This window comes from Mesoplodon densirostris, chromosome 9 (assembly GCF_025265405.1).
Source record: "Mesoplodon densirostris isolate mMesDen1 chromosome 9, mMesDen1 primary haplotype, whole genome shotgun sequence".
Lineage (NCBI taxonomy): Eukaryota > Metazoa > Chordata > Mammalia > Artiodactyla > Ziphiidae > Mesoplodon > Mesoplodon densirostris.
This window is the reverse complement of record NC_082669.1, coordinates 60,329,047-60,351,360: the sequence shown is the minus strand read 5'-3', so window position 1 is coordinate 60,351,360 and position 22,314 is coordinate 60,329,047. Positions and strand designations below refer to the sequence as shown.

The window sequence follows — 22,314 nt, the reverse complement described above, 5'->3', positions numbered from 1 at the left end:
TCTGGGGGATTCTATTCAATGAGAATATTCAAGGCTTGATTTGTTAACAAAGTCAAGCTTGATTCAGTTAGACTTCCTGTAAGAAAGTTGGGAATGTTAAAACTAAGTCAACATCTTAACAGGAATATAGGCATACCTTGTTCTATTGCGCTTCACAGATATTGTATATTTTTACAAACTGAAGGTTTGTAGCAACCCTAAACTGTCAGATAACGTTTACCCTTTTTTCAGCAACAAAGTATTTTTAATTAAGGTCTGTGCATTTTTTAAGACATAGTGCTATTGCACACTTAATAGAGTACAATAGAGTGTAAACATAACTTTTATATGGACTGGGAAACCAAAAAAAATGATTGTGACTTGCTTTATTTTGATATTCACTTTATTGTGATGGTCTGGAACTGAACCTGCAGTATCTCTGAGGAATGCCTGTACTAAAAGTTATCCCATAAGCACTGGAGGTCCTGCATTCTGGAGTTTCTATTACTATCAGTTAAATAAGATTGGATATTCCTCCAAATACCGTTGTGTCTTTTTCCCACCACTATCTGCTTCTTTACTGCTTTCCTTGACCTGGCTGTTTCTCATTGGGAAAATATCTCATATGGTGTGTAAATATGGAATTAACACCTCCCTCATCCTGAACTAAAAAGAACAGGACTGTTTCTCTCACTGGGGTTGGCAAACTTTCTGGAAAGGGTCACATAGTAAATATTTTTGAATTTGTGGTGAACAGGGTCTGTTGCAAGGACTTACCTCTGCCATTAAAGTAACCAGAGATGAGATGTAAAGAAATGGGTGTGGCTGTGTTCCAGTAATACTTCATTGACAAAAACGAGCTGAAGGCCAAATCTGACCCATGGGCCTTAATTTACTGACTCCTAATTCTAACACTGCATACCTAAGTAGAAAATCAATTCCAAATCTTTTTGAGAGAATTAGTAATTTTAAATTAAGGCCTCTGTAAGGATGTGGAATAAAATGATCTGGAAATTTCTTGCTATCCTGTTTTGCAGCCCAGTGGCTTAGAGCTTGTAGAGGGGAATTTTATACCTGAAAGAAGCAGTGTGCTTGATTGCACACTAACTGCACCCATTCCTTTTGCCCATATTTAGCAACTTCAATAGGACAGGTGCTGCTGGTTACCTACTCACTGGTCCATTCCACCCTCTTTCCTTACTGACAGAATCCAGATTTATCTGAGGCATGGCCACATACCTAGCTAAAAACTTGAATTTCCCAAACCTCTTACTTAAATGTCAGTAGCATGTGACATCCCCCTAGCAAATCGTATTCCAGTGAAGTCTACTTGGTACAGCTTCCCCAAAACTGTTGTCTCTAAGGTAAAAATTGTAGAGTCAGCTTTTGCCTTTATCTCTTCCTTCCTCCTACTTGGAATGCAGTTTTGATACCTGATATTTCTCAGGTATATTGCAACCAGGAGGATAAAGCTCCAAGAAACTGAAAGCTGAAAGAAGATCGGGCTGTGGGCTTCCTTGGAACGTATAAGTACCATGGTATGCTTGAATATAGATTCTTGGTTAAGAGTAAAATAAACCTCATTTGATTATGTCACTGTAGCCAAGTTTCTGATACATATAGCTCAACGCATTACTAACTGATATCTTTAGCTTTAAAACACCATCTCTATTTATTGTATGAGTCACATGATCCAAAATTCAATTTTATACCAGAGTCTAATTTCACTGATTTCTCATGTCTGTTCCTGTCTCTATTTTAATAGTTTCTTCTCAAAGACAGTTCTATTTCAGAACGACATTTAGGTAAGGAATTGAGAAAAATCTCAAGAACACTTTCTCTGCGCTAAAACTGTCTTAGTTTGCAGGTATGTTCAGATTAACTACTTCTGCCTTCAGTATTCTCAGCAGGCATTGCTGACCCTAAACTAGGGTATGAAAGGGTGGGAGGATGAAGTGGAAACTGAAAGAGCTTTTAAAAATCAGTATAATGTTAGGTTGTACAAGGTGCTGAAATACAAGAAATTGCTCTTTAAGAAACAGCTGGAGAGCTGGGTCAGAGTGCATTAGGTCAAGATTTCTTTATGAACTGAACAAGGAGGAGGTGACCATAAGGCATCACACAGCTGGGAAAGAAAGCTGCAGAGCAGAAAATAACCTGCCAAATACAGATGGCATCATGACAGCAACCAAGCAATCTTCCAGGAGGGCAGAGGCTGGCCATGGGATTCTCTTAAGATTTCTTTTTTAGACTCCTAGGGCCTAGTGTAAAAACATTTACTTCCTAGAACACCCCCACAAGGAATGTGATTAATTCTCTTGGTCTTTAAAAATAAATTAAGTGGAAGATTCCCTTAAGGCCTTAGTCTTTTCCACATGTAACTGGGAGTGTTAGAAATAAGCATCACGCAGAAAAATCCTCGTAACTGTTTGTTCTGATACCCATTCTAACTCTATATTTTGATATTTGGAAGTATTTCAGAAAGAGATTTGTAAAACTTAATTAAGCACTTTTGGGCATGAATAATACTTTTTAAGAAAAATTATAAGTAATTTACATACTCGCCTCTAAAGAATATATGAAACATTCCGGCACTTTCCACTTTTTCTCTAAGGAAATAATTCTGAAACTTTGTTGCATGAGGAAAATTGTCTGGATTTTCCTGGTCTTTCTTTTGCTTCTCACATTGAGCTTATTCTCCATGGTCTAGACTGTGATAGAATGCAAAATTATTTTTTCAGAAGCCTTGTTGATCAAGTATTAGTCTAATCAAATATTGACTCAAGACATAATCTTTAATTAATGAATTTTCATTTGCTCATTCCAGAAATGGTGGACTTCTCCAAACCTGAATATACTCTCTGCAGACACTTCATGGGAATTAATATTTTTCTAATGTGGCAGATGTGTTCTTATCATGCTATGAACATGGAGAAGGGTGGAGATTAAAAGCCCTTTGACTGCTACTACTAAACCAGTCTAAAAAGCAATTCCCATTTCTAATCACCAAAGCAAAGTGCTTCCTTTGTAATGCTGTTAATCATTTCACAACAATAATCACTAGAGGTAATTGATATTGACATAGTATTGGCTATATTCTTGCCTGATTCAATATGGCTTACAAAGGCACTACCAACTTTAGCTTTGGTTATGCTGTGGTGCAGAAAATAATAAACCTTGCAGTTAAAACCAAATAAAAATCCGTGCTTTGTATCACTGCTGACTTGGACCCGGACGATAATAGCTAGAGAAAGGAAGGATCTGGGTAACTTCTCAGAAATAATGGGAACACTAGAGCCATCCATTTGCCCTTTGAGGACTTCTCAGGGACTCCTGGGCCTTGCAAGGGGATGGTCTGGTGACTTGCTTGGGGCATATACCTTAATCACCTATGTATATGCTCCCCCCTAAGCCATGGAGGTATCCCAGGCTACTCTGAGTTAGTAAGAATTTTTTTTTTACCTGAACCACTTTTGCAGGTTGTCCTAGAATCCAGAAACATCCCCAAACTAGCACTTAGACAGTGGTGTCTTCAGGCTTGGAGACAGTGGTGTCTTCAGGCTTGGCTATATCTCTCCTGAGCATCAGGCTCAGCCCGTCCAAGAGTCCAAAAATGAGCCCAATAAGGCATCTCCAGGTCCTGATGGTCAAAGCACAGTTGGCTGACCACCAGCAGTCAGATTTAGAGACTAGGAATTCATATTCCAGCATGTATAGGAAAAATCCTTCACATCCTGTTGTGAAGTATTTAACTTAGCACTTGTAAAGGAGAGGATGGGGACAGAGTATCAGCCCCAGGTTCATTTCTTCTCAGCCATTCTTCGCTTGCTTGTGGCACGAATGGTCCTTGGAACAGGGAATCCCATCTAGAGATTATACTCAGTTGCATTCATTCTAGGCACCTCCTCCTGGTCAGTAGCCTGAACTGCAGCTTCTACAATGGGAGACTTAAAAAAATATTTTAGGTTATTTCACTATCTGTGTTTGTACAGCTACCAGATCGCAGAAAAGACAATGGCATGCGCAAAGCAGGGAATAAGGAAAGCCCCATTTCAAAATGGAGAATTCTTTTGACACATAATACTTTTTATGTAATTTAATGCTTATATCTTGATCATATTGTTCAAATTATATCAACTCCTGTTCTCAATTATTGTTTAATGATCTATAAATGTCTTCGAAATCATTTTGGTACGAAACATTTTGAGACAATGAACAATACTTCAGAACTGGATAGACTTTCAATTTCACAAAATGGAACTATTGTCAATTTCTAGACTTTTACATAAACACTTCTGAGTTTTCCATATGCTAATGAAGATTAGACATCCTGTTTTCAAGTCACAGTTCTTTTCTTGGCCTCTTCTTTGCTGTGGATCAAGTCATTCAACCTTCTATATGTTTGGTTCTTCATCTCTAAAATGAGGGTAATCATTTTGACCTTTTGCACTGGGGTTTTGCTCTGCTGTGAAGAAAATACATTAATGCCTGCAAAGTGCCCTGGGATCTATGGATGAAAGTTCAGCGGTGGAAGGAGTTATTCTATTTCAGAGAGGAAAAAGCAGATAGATACGCTTGCGTAAATTCATTTCACATGTGTGTTCTGCTTCAGTGAAGGTGAACAAGAGTGGTTACTGGAGTGGGATGCTGTTCGCAGGCTTGTTCTGACTGGGAAGCAATAATATTGGGAGTATTGCTATTCAGAACACATGGAGACTCACTGCCCTGATCAATTTGCCTCTTTATTCATAGCTGAATTCCACTTGGAATGCACATGCCAAGCATTCTTGTTGGTAGGTAGGGAAATAAAGATTGCTTAATTTGCACTTTTAAAATGAACCTGATAAAATAATTAAGTCCTACATATTTCATAAATGTTTTTAAGCCAGTATATTTCCATAAGCCTTATTTCGCTTGTTGCTGAGAGAGAATAAAAAGCATTGTGAAAGCTGCAGAAGATACGTGAGAACTACTTTTTCTTCTTTACCTTGACCTCTGCGACAGCCCTTTATCGCATTGCTTCTGACCTGGGCAAAGACCATGTCAGGTACCCTGCATCCAGGACCATGAAGACCATCTGCTTTGCCATTTCCCCTAAATTCCTTTTGCAAATACAAGGACATGAATTAGATGTCCCTATTTCCCTCAAGAAAATACTAGATGTCTAGTCTTTTACCCTATTTCCTGATTGAGTTCTGTTTTGGATAATATTAATACCCAACAGCAAGCTTCAAATAAACTTTATCAAAGAAAAGTTTGACAACAAATCATGCTTTAATCCAAAATTTACTATTTTCTTCAGTAGTGACAGATGATCTTGGATTCCCCAAAATTACAAATATTTCCATTAACCATTATAAATTATTCAAGACAAGGGTGAGGAATATACCCAACATGCTTCCTTTTTCTGTCCTTTCCTTTAGAGAAGGCTCCACCCACAGATCTTGTAAAACCGTCCAGATGAAAACTAATCAAACATTCTGCTTTCAATAAGAATATGAGTCAAATGCTCTTAATGGCTCCCCATTGCCAGTTAAATCACGGGCTTCTTGTTCATCCTGTTCCTTGTTCAGTTCCATAAAATTTAACTGTTAATCTTACCTGTAAATTGATAATAGCTCATACTCATTGAGCATTTGCTGTATATCAGGTGTTTTACCTTTCCCAACTCAAATAATAGCTTTGGTTATGCCATGGTTCTGCCTCAGTTATTCTGCTATTGTTTCCTTCCAGATAATTTTTAATTTCATTTATTTTGTTGTTCATCCTTGTTTGCTCTTTAGTTCTTCTAGGTCCCTGTTAAAATGTTTCTTGTATTTTCTCCATTCTATTTCCAAGATTTTGGATCATCTTTACTATCATTACTCTGAATTATTTTTCAGGTAGACTGACTGTTTCCTCTTCATTTGTTTGGTCTGGTGGTTTTTACCTTGCTCCTTCATGTGCTGTGTATTTCTCTGTCTTCTCATTTTGCATAACTTGCTGTCTTTGGGGTTTCCTTTTTGCAGGCTGCAGGTTCGTAGTTCCCATTGTTTTTGGTATCTGCTCCCAGTGGGTAAGTTTGGTTCAGTGGGTTGTGTAGGCTTCCTGGTGGAGCGGACTGGTACCTGTGTTCTGGTAGATGAGTCTGGACCTTGTCTTTCTGGTGGGGAGGACTGTGTCCGGTGGTGTGCTTTGCCGTGTCTGTGAACTTATTTTGATTTTAGGCAGCCTTTCTGCTAATGGGTAGGGTTGTGTTCCTGTCTTTCTAGTTTTTTTGGCATGGGGTGTCTGGCACTGGAGCTTGCTGGTCATTGAGTGGAGCTGGGTGTTAGCATCAAGATGGTGATCCCTGGGAGCACTCTCACTGATTGATATTACGTGTAGCTGGGAGGTCTCTGTTGGTCCAATTTCCTGAGCTCGGCTGTCCCACCTAAGATGCTCATGCCTCACACCCAGCCAGAGCTCAAAGACTCTGTCATTCACACAGCTCAGAAGAAAAGGGGGGAAAAAAAAAGAAGGAAAGAAAAAATAAAATATTTAAAGTTATTAAAATAAAAAAATTTATTAACTCTAAAAAAGTAATAAAGAAAAAAGAAAGAAAGAAGAGAGTTACCAAACCAATAAACAAACCCACCAAGGGTAACAAGCACTAAAATGTATAGTAAAGAAAGAAAAAAAAAACCAAAAAACAGGCAGACAGAATCCTAGGACAAATGGGAAAAGCAAACCTATATGCACAAAATCACACAGAGAAGCATACACATACACACACTCACAAAAAGGGAAAAAGAAAAAATATATATATATATTAAAAAAAAGAAAGAGAGCAACCAAATCAATAAATAAATCTAACAATGATAATAAGTTCTAAGTACTAAACTAAGATAAAAATAAAACCAGAAACAGATTAGATGCAGAAAACAAACCCCAAGTCTACAGTTGCTCCCTAAGTCCACCATCTCAATTTTGGGATGATTCATCATCTATTCAGGTATTCCACAGATGCAGGGTACATCAAATTGATCGTGGAGGTTTAATCTGCTGCTCCTGAGGCTGCTTGGAGAAATTTCTTTTTCTCTTCTTTCTTTGCACAGCTCCCAGGGTTCAGCTTTGGATTTGGCCCTGCCTCTGCATATAGGTCCCCCTGTTGCATCTGTTCTTCACCCAGACAGGAGGGGGTTAAAGAAGCGGCTGATTAGGGGGCTCTGGCTCACTCAGGTCAGGGGGAGGGAGGGGTATAGAATACGGGGCGAGCCTGCAGTGGCAGAGGCCTGCGTGACATTGCAACAGCCTGAGGCACGTGTGTGTTCTCTGGGGAAGTTGTCCCTGGATCACGGGACCCTGGCAGTGGCAGGCTGCACAGGCTCCCAGGAGGGGAGGTGTGGATAGTGACCTGTGCTTGCACACAGGCTTCTTGGTGGCTGCAGTAGCAGCCTTAGCATTTCATGCCCATCTCTGCTGTCTGCGCTGATAGCTGTGGCTTATGCCCATCTCTGGAGCTCATTTAGGCGGTGCTCTGAATCCCCTTTCCTTGCACACGCAGAAACAATGGTCTCTTGTCTCTTAGGCAGTTCCAGACTTTTTCCCAGACTCTTCCAGCTAGCTGTGGTGCACTAGCCCCCTTCAGGCTGTGTTCACGCAGCCAACCCCAGTCCTCTCCCTGGGATCTGATCTCCAGATTCCCAACCTTAGCTCCCAGCCCCCACTCACCTCAGTGGGTGAGCAGACAAGCCTCTCGGGCTGGTGGGTGCTGGTCAACAGCGATCCTCTGTGCAGGAATCTCTCTGCTTTGCCCTCTGCACCCCTGTTGCTGTGCTCTCCTCTGTGGCTCTGAAGCTTCCCCCCTGCCCACCCCCATCTCTGCCAATGAAGGGGCTTCCTAGTGTGTGGAAACTTTTCCTCCTTCACAGCTCCCTCCGAGAGGTGCAGGTCCCATCCCTATTCTTTTGTCTCTGTTTTTTTCTTTTTTCTTTTACTCTACCTAGGTACGTGGGGAGTTTCTTGCCTTTTAGGAAGTCTGAGGTCTTCTGCCAGCGTTCAGTAGGTGTTCCGTAGGAGTTGTTCCACATGTAGATGTATTTTTGATGTATTTGTGGGGAGGAAGGTGATCTCTACATTTTACTCCTCCACCATCTTGAAGGTCCTCCCCTCCGTCTTTTTTTGACTAGTGTTGACATGATATATCTCTTTACAGTTTTTTCTTTTAACTCATCATGTCTTTATTTTGAAGTTTGTTTTTATAGTCAATGTATAGTTGATCTTGCTTCTTTTTTATTGAAACTGTCATTCTGTACCTCTTAATTCCAGTGTTTAGACCATTTACATTTAATTTGGTTAGCGATATGTTTAGATTTTGTGATATTGCTATTTGTTTTGTAATTGTCCCAGCTATTTTAATTTCCTTTTTACTTTTTTTATGCTTTCTTTTGGACTGAGTAAATTTAATTATTTTCTTTTATCTTCTTTGGTGTCCTATTGGCTGAAACACATTGTTTTGTTATTTAAATGGTTGCTGTAGGATATATAGTATATTTCTTTAACTTATCACAGTCTACCTTCAATTGTTATTATATTATTTCATGCATAGAGTAAGACCTATCAATATTATATGTCATTTCTCCTCTCTTGGGCTTTAAGCTGTCATTGTCAAATATTTTATTTATAAATTTTTTAAAAACACCAAAAAACATAGCTATTGTCTTTTTGTAAAACAGTCCAGATACATTCAAATAATAAAGAATATATCCTATTCATCACTATAGTTACTATTTCTGGTGTTCATTCTTTTTTGTAGACACATATATCTACCTGTTAATATTTTCCTTTTCTTCAGTGATATTCTTTATTTCTTATCATATGGGTGTGCTGCTGTTAAATTCTTTCAGCTTTTAATGTTTGAAATCATCTCTATTTCACCTTTTGTTTTTTTAAAGGATATTTTCACTGGGTATAGAATTTTATTTTGAAAAGTTTTAAATTTTCTTTCAGAAATTTCAAGTTGTTGCTCCATTGTATTCTCAATTGCTTATTTCCAATGAGAATTCTTCTGCCTTCCTAGTATTTATTCTTCTGTACAGAAATATGTCTTTTCTCTCTGGATGCTTTTAAATTTTTTCACTTTTTTCCTGGTGTTTAAAAATTTGATTATGTTGAGCCTTGGCATAGTTGTCTTCATGTTACTTGCGCTTGAGGTTTTGGGGGGTGGGAGTGGGAATCTGTGGATTTATAGTTTTCAGAAAATTTGGAATATTTTCACCCATTATCTTTTCAAATATTCCCTCCCCTTTCTTCAAAGACTCCAATCACGCAATTGTCCACTGTGTCTTTTCTACTTTTTGAATATATGGTATACAGTTATAACTGTCTTAATGCAGTGTTCTGCCAATTCTATCATCTGTGTCAGTTCTGTATTGGTTTTAGTTGGTTGACTTCCTCATTTTTGACTGTGTTTTGTCACTTCTTTGCATGTCTAAAAATCTTTGATTGTATGTTGGATGTCATTAATTTTCCCTTGTTTGTGAATTTTTGTATTTTTTAAATATTCTTGAATTTGGTTCTGAAATGCAGTTATGTTACTTGGAATCAGATTTATACTTATACTTCTTGATAAAATGATGAAAATCATTTGTTAGGCAAATGTAAAATATTGTTCAATCTATGGCTAATGATTCTCTAGTGAAGCAAGACTCCCTGAATTCTCTACTCAATGTCCCAAGAGCTTTTCTAATTTTGTTGGTAAGAACAGGCACTATTCCTGGTTCTATATGAATGCTAGGCATTGTTTTCTTTAGTTATTGCAGGTGGTTCTTTGCTTGGCCGGGAATATTTGCCTCACACACATGTACTGCTGATCAGTATGCTGAAATTTTGAAGGGCTCCCTCTGCAGATCTCTGGGGGGATTCCTTTGCATATTCTTGAGCACATGGCATGGGCCAAGCCAAGACTGTGGCTAGAGGTCTTCTTCCAGTTTTCCATGTTCCTTAAAAGTATTCTAACTTTGCTGACTTCCTCAACACAGCAATTCTCCATACCACCCCCCAATCTCTTAACTTTTCCTGTGTGCTTACAAAGCATCTTGTGTCCACTCCTGTTAAGAAACTCAATACTATCTTATAAAAGTATCTGTTCATTTGTCTGTCTCCCTTGAGGGAAAAATAGTTGATTTGTACATTTCTATATCCCTAGTACATAGTAGGAGTTAACAGTATTTGCTGTTGGATGAATGAGAACAAATTCTCAGTCATTTCTATAACTCAATTATAGGAGTACAGTATTGGAATCTGAAAGGCTAATGAAAGAAACAGGTATACCTGGAAGTTTCAAACAAGATTCCAATAATGAGATTCAAGTATCAGATATTGTGAGTAAATGAATCAGCTTCCACTCCTAGGTGGTTCAGGTTTTATATACTAGTAATGTCACATATTAAATAAATATATTTTAGAGTATTTTATGTTCAAAAGTAACTGAGAGTTAAAAAGAAAAAAATCCCTCTCCTCTTTACCAAAGTAACTGTGGTCTTTCTTTGATGCAGTTGAACTGCATTCTCTGTGGGCTCCTAAATTATGTTGTATGATTTCCAAAAGGTCTTTACTCATAAGATAAGCCTTAACCCCAAGAACTAGATGATTATGCACATGGGGGCTGAGGAAGTGTGAGTAGAAGGGTAGTAGAAATGCAAATTTTTATAAGCCTTTCTGTCTTCTGACCAAGTCTGTCCTTTAAGGTTTAGACCCTGTGCTGTTATCAGCTCTAGAGAATTGTTGATGCTTTTTTTTTTTTCTGATAACACATGGGCCATCATTTTATTTTTTGAAATCTTCTGGTTTTTAAAAGACTCTGAAGCTTTTGTCAAAAACCGAGTTCAGGTTGACACTACTCTTCTCCCTGTGGCTGTTTCTAGTTCTGTGAAATGCTTGTTCTTTGTTCTCAGAATATTCTCTCTTTGAAAGAATACTCTGCCTCCTTCCTTAAATACTTAGCCTGGAAGCAGTTATTTGGCTATCATCTCCCCTGAGTATGTTCCCTTTCAAGAAGGAATCTAATGATTGTTAAAGGTCTTGGCACTTGTTCTATGGTGGGTGGGGGGGTGGGCGGGGAATAGTCTACTACAAAGTTATTATCTCACTTGATAGCTATGTAGTTTTTGCCATTCCTGGAAAACATGTTTTCATACTTGATTTGGGAAATAAAAGCAGATTAAATGGACACAGATTTCAGGTAAAGTTACTTTATATGGGTTAAGAAAGGCTAATCTTCAAACATACTCTTAAATCAGGATTAAGACCCAGACTTCAAGATGCTCATTTGATTGTGGCTCTTTCTCAATTTGTTCAATATCATTAGGTGAGCTTAGTGACAGATTCTGAAGTGGAAATCTGAACAGGTAGTGAGTAACATCCAATCTTCATGTAAGCCAATTGTTTTACAGAAAAGATTAATTAAAAGAAGTGGTAACTAAATTTAAATCAAGCAAGGCCAAGCCTCTATCCTGAGTTTAAATCCCGACCCATTTTTTTCCTCCTGGATACAATATAGAAATTTGAATTGGATAAATATCTCCACCAGAAAAAAAATGAGTTAAGAATTGCATTTAGAACTTTGAACTAAATCTTTTCACAATAACAGATGTTCTTTACTGAAACAAGCTCATTTTCACCCAGTGTATTTAATCACACCAATTTTCAGGAATGAGAGTAAATATGTTTTATAAGTGAGAGGGCTGGGGACAATGCATGGAGGAAAGTGCATCCCATAACTTCCTCTCCCTTTATACACATTTATATATTGCACATTTTCCCCATTTATGTTTTCACAGGCACAGAGATGATTGCAAATACATACCCAGGGTGGTCCTTGTCAGGACTGGGGTCCAATTTTGCAGCACATTTCTGCAGTGACTGTGACAAGCTTTGATAAATAACCCAGTTGACAACTAAATTTATCTTGGAGCGGAGAATAGAATTGATGGAGAAGGTGCTTTTACTCTCCCTATCCAAAAATTCACCTTTGTATCCAGGACAAAATTTAAAAAGGAAGTTTTTGGATGGAAAAAGATATATTACTTATTCATAGTGTCCTTTCTGTTTGTCTTCTTTTGTCCACAGAGACTGAAAGAATTAAAGCAACGTGAATTTGCTAGAAATGTAGCTTCCAAGTCATGGAAAGATGAAAAGAAACAAGAAAAAGCACTTAAGCGACTTCATCAGCTGGCTGAGTTAAGGCAACAGTCTGAATGGTAAGAATTAAAGGTGCCTAAGATGGTTCAAAACTCTCTTCAACTTCTGGGGAAATTTCAGTGATAAATTTACTTGGTTCACTATAACAACGTAAACAAATTATAATTAATCAACAGATATATCTGAAGGCAAATGTTCCTAATAGTTAAAAGTCTATAAATTAATGACTTTGACATCTGGGTTTTTTCTTTCCCAATATTGTTAATGTGTTCTTTAATGAAATGATCCAAGAATGATTCTAATATACTAGCATTTATTCTATCCAGGTTATTTATATGGATCTATATATCCCTTTCTAATTATTTTGAGTTTTGTAATATTAATTTTGAAAACCATAAATAGCAATGCATCTTTTTGAGGAGGAACTAAATCTTCTGTGCATTCTTCTGCACACACCTGAAACTAGAATAAATGGCACTATCATTGTCTGGATGACAAACAAGATGTAATTAATGCAGTTAAATTTACCACACAGTGCCATTTAAGTTGACAATTATAACAAGCATTATACTAATACATTTTTGTAGCTGAAAAAATAGAAGTTTTACATGAGCTTAGAACTGCTGAACGTTTTGAAGTGAGATTGTTACCTGGAACTCAATTACATTTGCAGATTGTGATTTGTCTTCATATGAGTCATAATGTAGAACACTAATGTAGCTAATTAATGTAGTTGACAGCATTCTGGTGAATTGTAACACTTATAGCTCTGTGCCAGAATTAAAACTCCTATTGTTTAAATGAAAAACAATATACAGGACTTCCCTGGTGGTGCAGTGGTTAAGAATCTGCCTGCCAATGCAGGGAACATGGGTTCGAGCCCAGGTCCAGGAAGATCCCACATGCTGCAGAATAACTAAGCCCGTGAGCCACAACTACTGAGCCTGTGTGCCACAACTACTGAAGCCCATTTGCCTAGAGCCCATGCTGTGCAACAGAAGAAGCCACCTCAATGAGAAGCCCACACACCACAACGAAGAGTAGTCCCTGCTCGCCGCAACTAGAGACAGCCTACATGCAGCAACAAAGGCCCAAAGTAGCCAAAAATAAATAAATAAATTTATAAAAAAAGAAAAACGATATACAATAAGCTTGGGAGTGAACAACTCAATTATATTAGCATAAAATATTAGACCCCATATTTACTTTTAAGAATATACTTATTTTTTAGGATCAATTACAGCCTTCAAATATTCATGTATTTGCACCACTGTCTTAGAGTAATTTAATTTGCCTATTAAAGTACAAGAAAAGATAATCATATTAAAAATAAATGAGAAATTTGGTATAAAAATAAAGGTTGGAAGACCATGTGTCCAGAGGTGAGGTTAATATAAAAATGCATGCTCTTAGGGAGCATACGATCATAGAAACAGGACACGTATCTGGTACTGAACTTTTTACTTGCCAACACAATGAAGATCTTAAAATATGTTATTCAAATACATTGTCAATAAGATATCAGACAGCCCTTGTCAAAACAGGACTTAGAAGGAAAAGTCTAATGGTTATTAGGTGGCATGCAGGAGAAAATTGAGGGAAGATGCTAATTCCCGGGTGATTAATCATGAGGTACAAAAAAACTGAAAAAATAAGACAAGCCTCGCTATAGAGATACACACTTTAGATAGGTTCTTTAAGGCCACACAACAGAAAATCTGAGTAGCCTTAATGTAATTTTGGTTCTTCTGTTACTATGCAAGTTGTCACACTTTGACATTTCTCCTTACTCATTCTGTATTTTCTTTTGGAAGAAATAGACAAAGGATCAGAGGAGCCTTAATGATGATGATAGTGATGGTGATGATGCTTTCATTTAGAAGTTCTAGGTTTGTAGATCTACCCATGAAGTGTCTTCCAAAGTAAAAGAAGTTAAAAGATATACTCTACTGGGGTTGAGCTGCCCTTTTAAAATCTTATCAATTAAACAGACACAAACCTAGCCATATCCTCTATAGAGTAGGTAGGCTCTCTAAGTCCCAATCTGATAATATTGTTAGGGAAATGATGGGTATTCAGCTTTCCAGATACATAACTTGGAACTAGGCAAATTACTTCATTCTTTTTCTATTACCTTCCATCTGCCCTCCAGGCAATTGTTCTCTCTGATTAAGTAGCCTCATGGCCTAAGGGATGTCACTTAATAGCATTATTAAATATTTTCATTTCGGCAGCTGAATTGACAAGTGAAAAAAAAATCACCTGGGTTATTTCTCCCCTGGAAAACCTTTGTCCTTTACTCTCATAATGAGGGCTTCTGAGTAAGATGCTACAGATAACAAGAAGGTTCTTCCATGGCCCTGTGGAGAAAAGAGGTGAATTTACTGGTAGTAAGAATATTTGAATCAGACTGATGAAAAAAATGATGGCAGAAAACTGTTAGTGGATCTTGAAAAGTGCAGTCAACCTTGGTCAGCTCTTGGGTAGATCAACCCAACGTGGTTCCTCAGCAAAACTAGTTGTTTTATTGGGGGAGGGGAGAGATTCACTCTATTTGTAAACTTCTACTATGTGTAAGTCTAAGTATAGTGCATCTTGATATGGACATTTTTTCAAATTTTAAAAACTGTAGGACCATTGATTCTGAGAATATAAAGTTCTTTACATAAGAGCTGGATAATGTGGGACATTAGGAAATTACATCACTTAAAGAAATCATGTTATTTTGATGTGCTTTGTTTCCTGTTTGGAAAATATACTTCTTGAACAGGAGAGAATTAAATTGTGCATATGCTGAGTTACCAAGAACTAGAAGTTGGGGGGAACTATTGGAGTGGACAATCCATTAATAAGAACTAAAGGGCTAATTAATGTCATTTTAAAATTATAAGTAAAAATAATTATGTAAAAAATACAGAAATAAACTAAATGTTCTAGAGGAGACAGTGAAATCATAAATGAGGGTATGACTATAAAGATTAAACCTTTATGTTATAAGGCATAAACTTGAATTAAAATAATAGAATTTTAAATACCACAAAGATAGAAAACTAGGATTTTAAAAAATAATAAAAGTAAATTAGATTTAAAATAGGGGTAGGGCCTTCCCTGGCTGTCCAGTGGTTAAGACTTTTCACTTCCAATGCAGGGGGCTCGGGTTTGATCCCTGGTCAGAGAGCTAAGATCCCACATGCCTTGCGGTGTGGCCAAAAAAAAAAAAAAAATTAAGATAGGGGAAATTAAAGTTTACAAAGCAATGAGATAAAAGTTTAAAGCAAAAAAATAAGAGGTATAAAATATTAATAATGAGGATAAAATGTTAAACTTGTGAAAAATATAATCATAAGTGTATATTGAACTGTAAAGTGAGAACAAGAATAAGGACAAGGAGAGCAAAATGTAATACAAAAACAATAAGAGCAAAGAGGTTTAAAAATATTTGAAAGAATATAAAAGGAAGAAGCTTACACATATTAGAAAGATAAATGGTAAAAGGAAACAGCAATACAGGAAAGAATGTTTAGACTAACATAAATCAAAGCAAGAAAATGCACAAAACTGTGCCAGAACAATAAGCAAAAATATTATATTATTAAGGAAAAAATGGTAAAAATAGTCAAATATCTGCATCATAATGGAATCAGAAGGGGTAGAATGATGATATACATACACCAGACTTTTGAAATAATTTTTGCTAAGTGTAGTGCAGATAATATCAGATTGAAGTTCCTAGAGAAGGTACCTTAATACAGATGTATTACTCCTACTTACTCCAAAGTAATGGAAAATATGGAAAAGAATCTTTTTGGCACTGAGGCAAAATCCAGTGCTGCAGATATTTCTAAACCTCATCCTTCTATCCACAGGCTACAGGCAACTTTTCGAAAGACCAATAATTATAGTAAACCTCTATGCTTCCTATTTCTCTTTATGTTTGAAAGAAATATCCAGTAATCTGTATACCATCTTAGAGTATTTCCATTTCTCATATTAAATATGCTTAAACACCCTCTCTAAAGGATGTAAAAAATGATTCAAAAAAGAAGATTAATGTGATGAATAAGAGAAAAGCTTTCATTATGAAATAGTTACTGTAAGGAACAGACACTTTAAAATTTTTTCTGAAATTAGTTTGAGCACTACAGCTCTAAAGCTACAGACATTATTAGTTCATGGAGAGAGGACAATCTGAAATTATTAAGGACTGGTGGCTAAAATTATTGTTTGTAAATTAAAATTTGTATGGGTATAGTAAACAACATATTGGTCACTGTAAAATATTGAATCCATAAAACAGAAATTAAAAACAAAATTTTTTTTCTGAACCAGAACAAAAGACTAAAAATACTAGAGTACTAATATAAGTAGTAAGACCGAAAGATATATTCATGAGAGCAAATAAATTTAACTTATAAATTCCAGGATAAGAAACTAGGATAGGGAAGAAGAAATAACCAGAGACGTCAGAGAAGAAAATGTATCTGAGCTGAAGAAAGTTGAATTGAAAGTGCCCAGAAATACTGGCAAAAATTAACCAAAAGAAATCAATTTGTAACTATGGCCTGGTAAAGTGTTATATATATCTAACACTTATGTGTGTGTGTGTGTGTGTATATATATATATATATATATATATAATTTGTATGTAATAAATATAACAAAATACATTATATATAAATAAAAAGGAAAATTTACAAAACCATATAAATACATGAGCATATCTATTTTAATATGAATAAAAGGAGGTTAATTAAATATGTCTCTGTAATAGTAAACATATAAAGACAGTGAAGCAATGTACATGAAATTTGGTGGACAAAAGGAATGTGACACCAGAGTTCTATGACAGCTGGCTGAATAGTTAAGTAAAGGCAGTAAGAAAGAATTTCTCAGATGGAAGACTAGGAAAGGACTCCTCCCCATTAGAATTTAAGCTACATATGGAAAAGATATCAGTTGTTTTAGTACTGTTTACTCAAGCAATAAAAATGAAGTAAAATTTGAAAATAGAAAAAGGCCAACAAAACACATCCAAGAATATGAAAAAAAAAAAAGGAAAAGAAAGCCAACTCAAAGCAAACAAGCAAAGCAGCTCAAAGCAAGCCAGCTCAAAGCAAGAAAAAGGAAAAGAAAGCCAACTCAAAATGATGTGATTTGTATTGCTTTCCCTCTAATAAGATTTGTTTTGTCGTAGGGGTTTCATAGATAGAACATTAGAGGCAATTTTAATCTGAAGAGTTTCATCTCTTGTATGTATGGCTCTTTCCAGTTTTCTGACTGAATTACTAGTTAAGCTCAATAGAATGAATAATCTTTAAAAATCTGTTAAAAGATAAAACATATATGTAAAAAAAAAGATAGAAGAAAAATATTTTGGTGAGTAAGAAGCTAAAAAAAGGATTTCAGACTAATTGAAGATATTGAGATGGCATGTAAATGTGTATTACTTTCTTATAATTGATCAAATTAATGACAAATCATAAATAAAGAACTAAGCATCCTGTTTCAAAAGGAAACAAACATGAAAGAATTTTAAGACTGAGGAAACAAAAATTATAGAATGCTAGAACTTTAAACAAAAAAAGCAAATAAAAGAGATAAGTTTATGCTTTGGAAGTGACTTTTAATTCCATTTTATTTCCTATTTAGGTGAAGGCACTGATTGGAGAACTCTTTGCAAAATAATGTTAAATCTGTATTCCAAAGAATTAGTAGGTTCTGGAGGACATAATGTGATGTGAATGCGATACTTTATTTTCTTTTGCAGCACTAGCATAAAATATTCACCTGCTATTGCTTTTTGCTAATTTCAAAAGAATCCACTTGAGATGCATTTTAGAAATAACCACTATAAAACATAGATATACTGAGTTATATAAGCATAGTGAAATTGTTACATTACAATAGACATAGTTCATAAATAGTATCAGAACCCATCATCAAACACTATAAAATGTTCACATATAGGTAAGATTTCAAATCTGATGTCTTAATCATTTAAATATTTATTCTATTTACAGTGTTTCTGGAAATGGACCAGCATACAAAGCCCCCAGGGTAGCTATAGAAAAGCAACTCCAGCAAGGAATTTTCCCAGTTAAGAGTGGCAGAAGGGTATCGTGCATGAAGAGTGCTCTTCTCCTTAAAGGAAAGAATCTCTCCAGAAGCATGTCTGATAAACAGCCGTCCACCACACCAAATCAACACCAGTTACAAGCGGACAGATGTTTGTTTGGAAATCAGGTACCACAAACATCCTCAAATCTTAGCAATGCAAATCACAGGACAGGAGTGTCATTTTCTTTTTCCAAAAAAATGCATCTAAAATTAGAATCTTCAGCATCAGTTTTCAGTGAGAACACAGAAGAAACCCACGACTGTAACAAGTCACCCATCTATAAAACAAAACAAACCGCAGAGAAATGCATGCGCTGCAGGTTTGCAAATGAAGATACACACCTCACTAAGGAAAAAGATAGAAACATCTTATCAAGCCATCTGGAAAGTATTTTACACAATACCTTCTCCATAAGTTCTGAAATTTTGCAAGACAAAAATGACTCTGTTGATGAAACACTAGAAGATTCGATTGGCATTCATGCTTCATTCAGTAAATCTAACATTCATCTTTCAGATGTGGATTTTACTCCTTCCAGCAGAGCAAAGGAAACTAGAAATACATTGAAGAACACTTCAGAAAACCTCAATAATCACTCATGCCAAGCAAATGTTTCCTCCAGCCCACCAAACATTTACAAGCACAGTGATGCCAGGATATTTGAATGTTTGGATGAGCTTCCATCAACAGAGCCAAGTGAACAAAGCAGTACATTTCATCTGAATCCCAACTCCAGAAAGGAGAAGAAAGAAAAATCATTAGATAAAATAGAAAGAGTTAGCAGAAATGTACAAAGTCTTGTAAGAGAGGCATATCCCCGTGATGTGAAGTCCAAACCACTGCCTTATCTCCACGTACAAAGCAAGGATGGCCATACTACTCTCCAATGGCCTACGGAATTGCTTCTCTTTACAAAAACAGAGCCCTGTATCTCTTATGGCTGCAACCCATTATATTTTGATTTTAAGCTTTCTCGAAACACAAAGGATGGCCATGATCCAGAGGACTTAAAAACAGAATTGCTGAAAGAGCCCTCAGAAATGAAGACTACAATGGAAAACCAAGTCTCAGGTTTAATTAAAGACCAACAAAAACTGATCCAAGAAGATAATCAGTCTCTGAAACCAAAGATGATGATAGCTAATCCAGATTGGGAAAATTTCCAGAGAAAATATAATTTGGGCTACAACAATTCTGAGCCCAGTGCGAGTGAACATAATTTTAGTGCAAGCGATTTGGAAATGAAAAATCCTGAAGTGCCTGCTTACCTTGATATCTCTCTAAAGAATTGTGTAAGAAAGAATAACAATAGTGATAATGAACTTAAGGAACCTTCAAGGGCCCATTGGCAAAGCTGCCAAAGGGTAATTCTAAATGATGCAAATGAGGGCCTATCCTTTTCTCCTTATATCTCTAGGACTAAAAAACATAAACTGATTTCCTGTGATCCTCATTTGGATTTTGAAGATGGGAATAAATTCACCTGGAATTCTAGTCCTTACACAATAAGGGGCCACAGTGACCATGGGAAGGACTTCAGTGTAATTTTGAATAGTGACCACATCAGTATGACCAGCAGGGTTTCTGGATGTGGAAAAGCAAGTTACAAGAGACGTTCTCCAAAGGTGTCTCTGAATATATGTTCTAGCCCTTCAGACACATCCCCTGGCAGTACATCCAGCTTGAGAAGTACTTGTTCAAAGCACAGGTCCAGTGGTCATGGTAGAGGTAATTTGCTCTACTTTTGTAAAAGAGAACACAACTCAGTTGAAAGGCACAAACGGAAACGCCGAAAGCACAGCTGCCTCTTCTTATCTGATGAGCTAGCAAAGAGTGACTGCCCACAGTCTGAAACCCAGAGTGACAGGGGCTGCAAGTTGTGGGAATCCGTTAAAAATGAAAAATATTCAAAACATGGTTATGGTCACTGCAGAGAAAAATATAAACTGGGCAAAAATCAACAATTTTCAGGGCCAAAATCCAAGAGAATCACCCATTGTGATTCTAGCTCACGGTTTTCTTGTGCTGGAAACAGTGAAAACCCACCTAATTGCCAGGGACCTCAGCACAGCAGATTGGGCTCTTACTCAAGAGAGAAAATGTATTACTTAAATAAAAGTGAAAGAAGTCAACAGTCTTTGGACAGCCCTCATATTTGTGATCTGGAAAAAGTAAAACCCATGCAATGTAACTCTGGGAATATCAGCTGTCTTCTAAAGAACTGTTCAAGCAGCCCTTCAGAAACCACAGAGTTGAACACTGTAGAAGGAGAGAGGACTCCCCTGACAGCCAAAAGTCTTTTAGAAAGAGTACAAGCCAAGAAATGTCAGGAACAATCAACTCATTTTGAGGTCTCTTCAAACAGCTGTAAAAATGAATCAGAGGCTCCTTCACAAATCCAATGCACAGTGCAATTTACACCACCAGGCTGTAACAGACATGCATTGCCTTTGCCTGAAAAAATACAGAACACAAGTAGAAGAAAGGATAAAGGCAGTGCAATGCAAAGAACTATTGACAAAGACAAAGTCAAAAATTCCCAGACAAATGATTTTACTGTTTTAGTAGACACTGATTGTGATGATCATCTTTCTAAAGGTATAATTCACGTAGTAGCAGAGTCTCAGTTACCAAACATGAAAAAGTATCCAACAACGAAAGAACAATCAAAATCATTAATTAGTGAAGTCCAACCTTTTATTCAAAGCTGTGACCCAGTACCAAAAGATTTCCCTGGTGCTTTCTCATCTAATAGATATACTGGTGGTACTGATTCATCAGAGACCAAAGAGGACCAAATAAATCTAGACTTACAGGATGTAAGCATGCATATGAATCAGGTAGAGGGGAATATAAACTCTTACTATGACAGAACTATGCAGAAGCATGACAAAGTAGCAGATGACTTAGAAGTGTGTCATAAATCTCTTTCTCCCCCATTAATTCAACAGCCCGTAACATTTTCTCCTGATGAAATAGATAAATATAAGCTCCTACAGCTACAAGCCCAGCAGCATATGCAGAAACAGCTCCTATCAAAGCATCTTCGAGTTGTGCCTGCTGTAGGGCCCACTGCCTTCTCTCCAGCCTCTGCTGTACAGACAGTTCCAGGTCACCAGCAGGCTTCTCTCACCACCATCCACCACACGTTCCTGCAGCATTTTGTTTCTGCTTCCATAAATGCCCATAGCAGTCACCTCCCTATAGCTCATCTGCATCCTCTTTCCCAGCCACATTTTAATCCATTCACATTTTCAACTCTGACTCCAACCATCATCCCTGCCCACCCCACTTTCTTAGCGGGTCATCCCCTGCACTTGGTCACTGCTGCTCCCTGCCACCCATCTCACATAACACTTCAGCCCCTGCCCCCTGCAGCATTTATCCCTACATTGTTTGGCCCTCACTTCAACCCGGCCACAACTTCTATCATCCACTTGAATCCTTTAATTCAACCACTGTTTCAAGGTCAAGATCTTTGCCATCATTCTTGCTCCAGTCAGATGCAACCATTAAACGGAGTGAAAGAGGCCTTAAATGTGTCAGCTCACTTGAACTAACAGGTGTTAAAGCCCCTCTTCTGGATAAATAAAACAAATGGTCACTGCCTACAAAATGATGTATTTAAAGTGGTCTGATTATTATAAGATTTAAAATAGTGGTACCAATGCAAAATGTGACCAATATAGAAATATGAACTGAATTGCCAGTATTGAAATACAAGCATTTTAAGGATTTCTTTTAATTTGCAAAAATAATTGGACAAATTTAAAGTAGTTGGATGGAAAGGTAGAGGGAAACGTGTTAAAGATATTTTTGAATGAGTTCTCACATAATGTTATAAAAGATAGAAAAAAGGCCAATCATTAATATTACAAAGAAAATTAAATGAAACATAATACTCTATCTTCTAGGTGTTCGTTGAACGAGTGAACAAATGAATGAATGAATGCATATTTCGTTTTATTTATCAGGTAATAATAAAAGGTCAGTGAAAGAAAATTATGTGTTAAAAATTGTTCGTATGGTTCACTGTCGACTAACCTTTCAATCAA

The 22,314-nt window shown here is 36.7% G+C and overlaps 1 protein-coding gene across 1 annotated transcript in view; it reads left to right on the top strand.

The window, feature by feature from the left end:
• Window positions 1–21,819, top strand: part of ZNF804B (zinc finger protein 804B) — a 505,006-nt gene extending 483,187 nt beyond the window's left edge. The window contains exons 3-4 of the mRNA XM_060108743.1: window positions 12,070–12,200; window positions 18,162–21,819. Of these exons, the coding sequence (XP_059964726.1) occupies window positions 12,070–12,200; window positions 18,162–21,819 (3,789 nt within the window). The remainder of the gene's footprint in view (window positions 1–12,069; window positions 12,201–18,161) is intronic.
• Window positions 21,820–22,314: the final 495 nt, after the last annotated feature.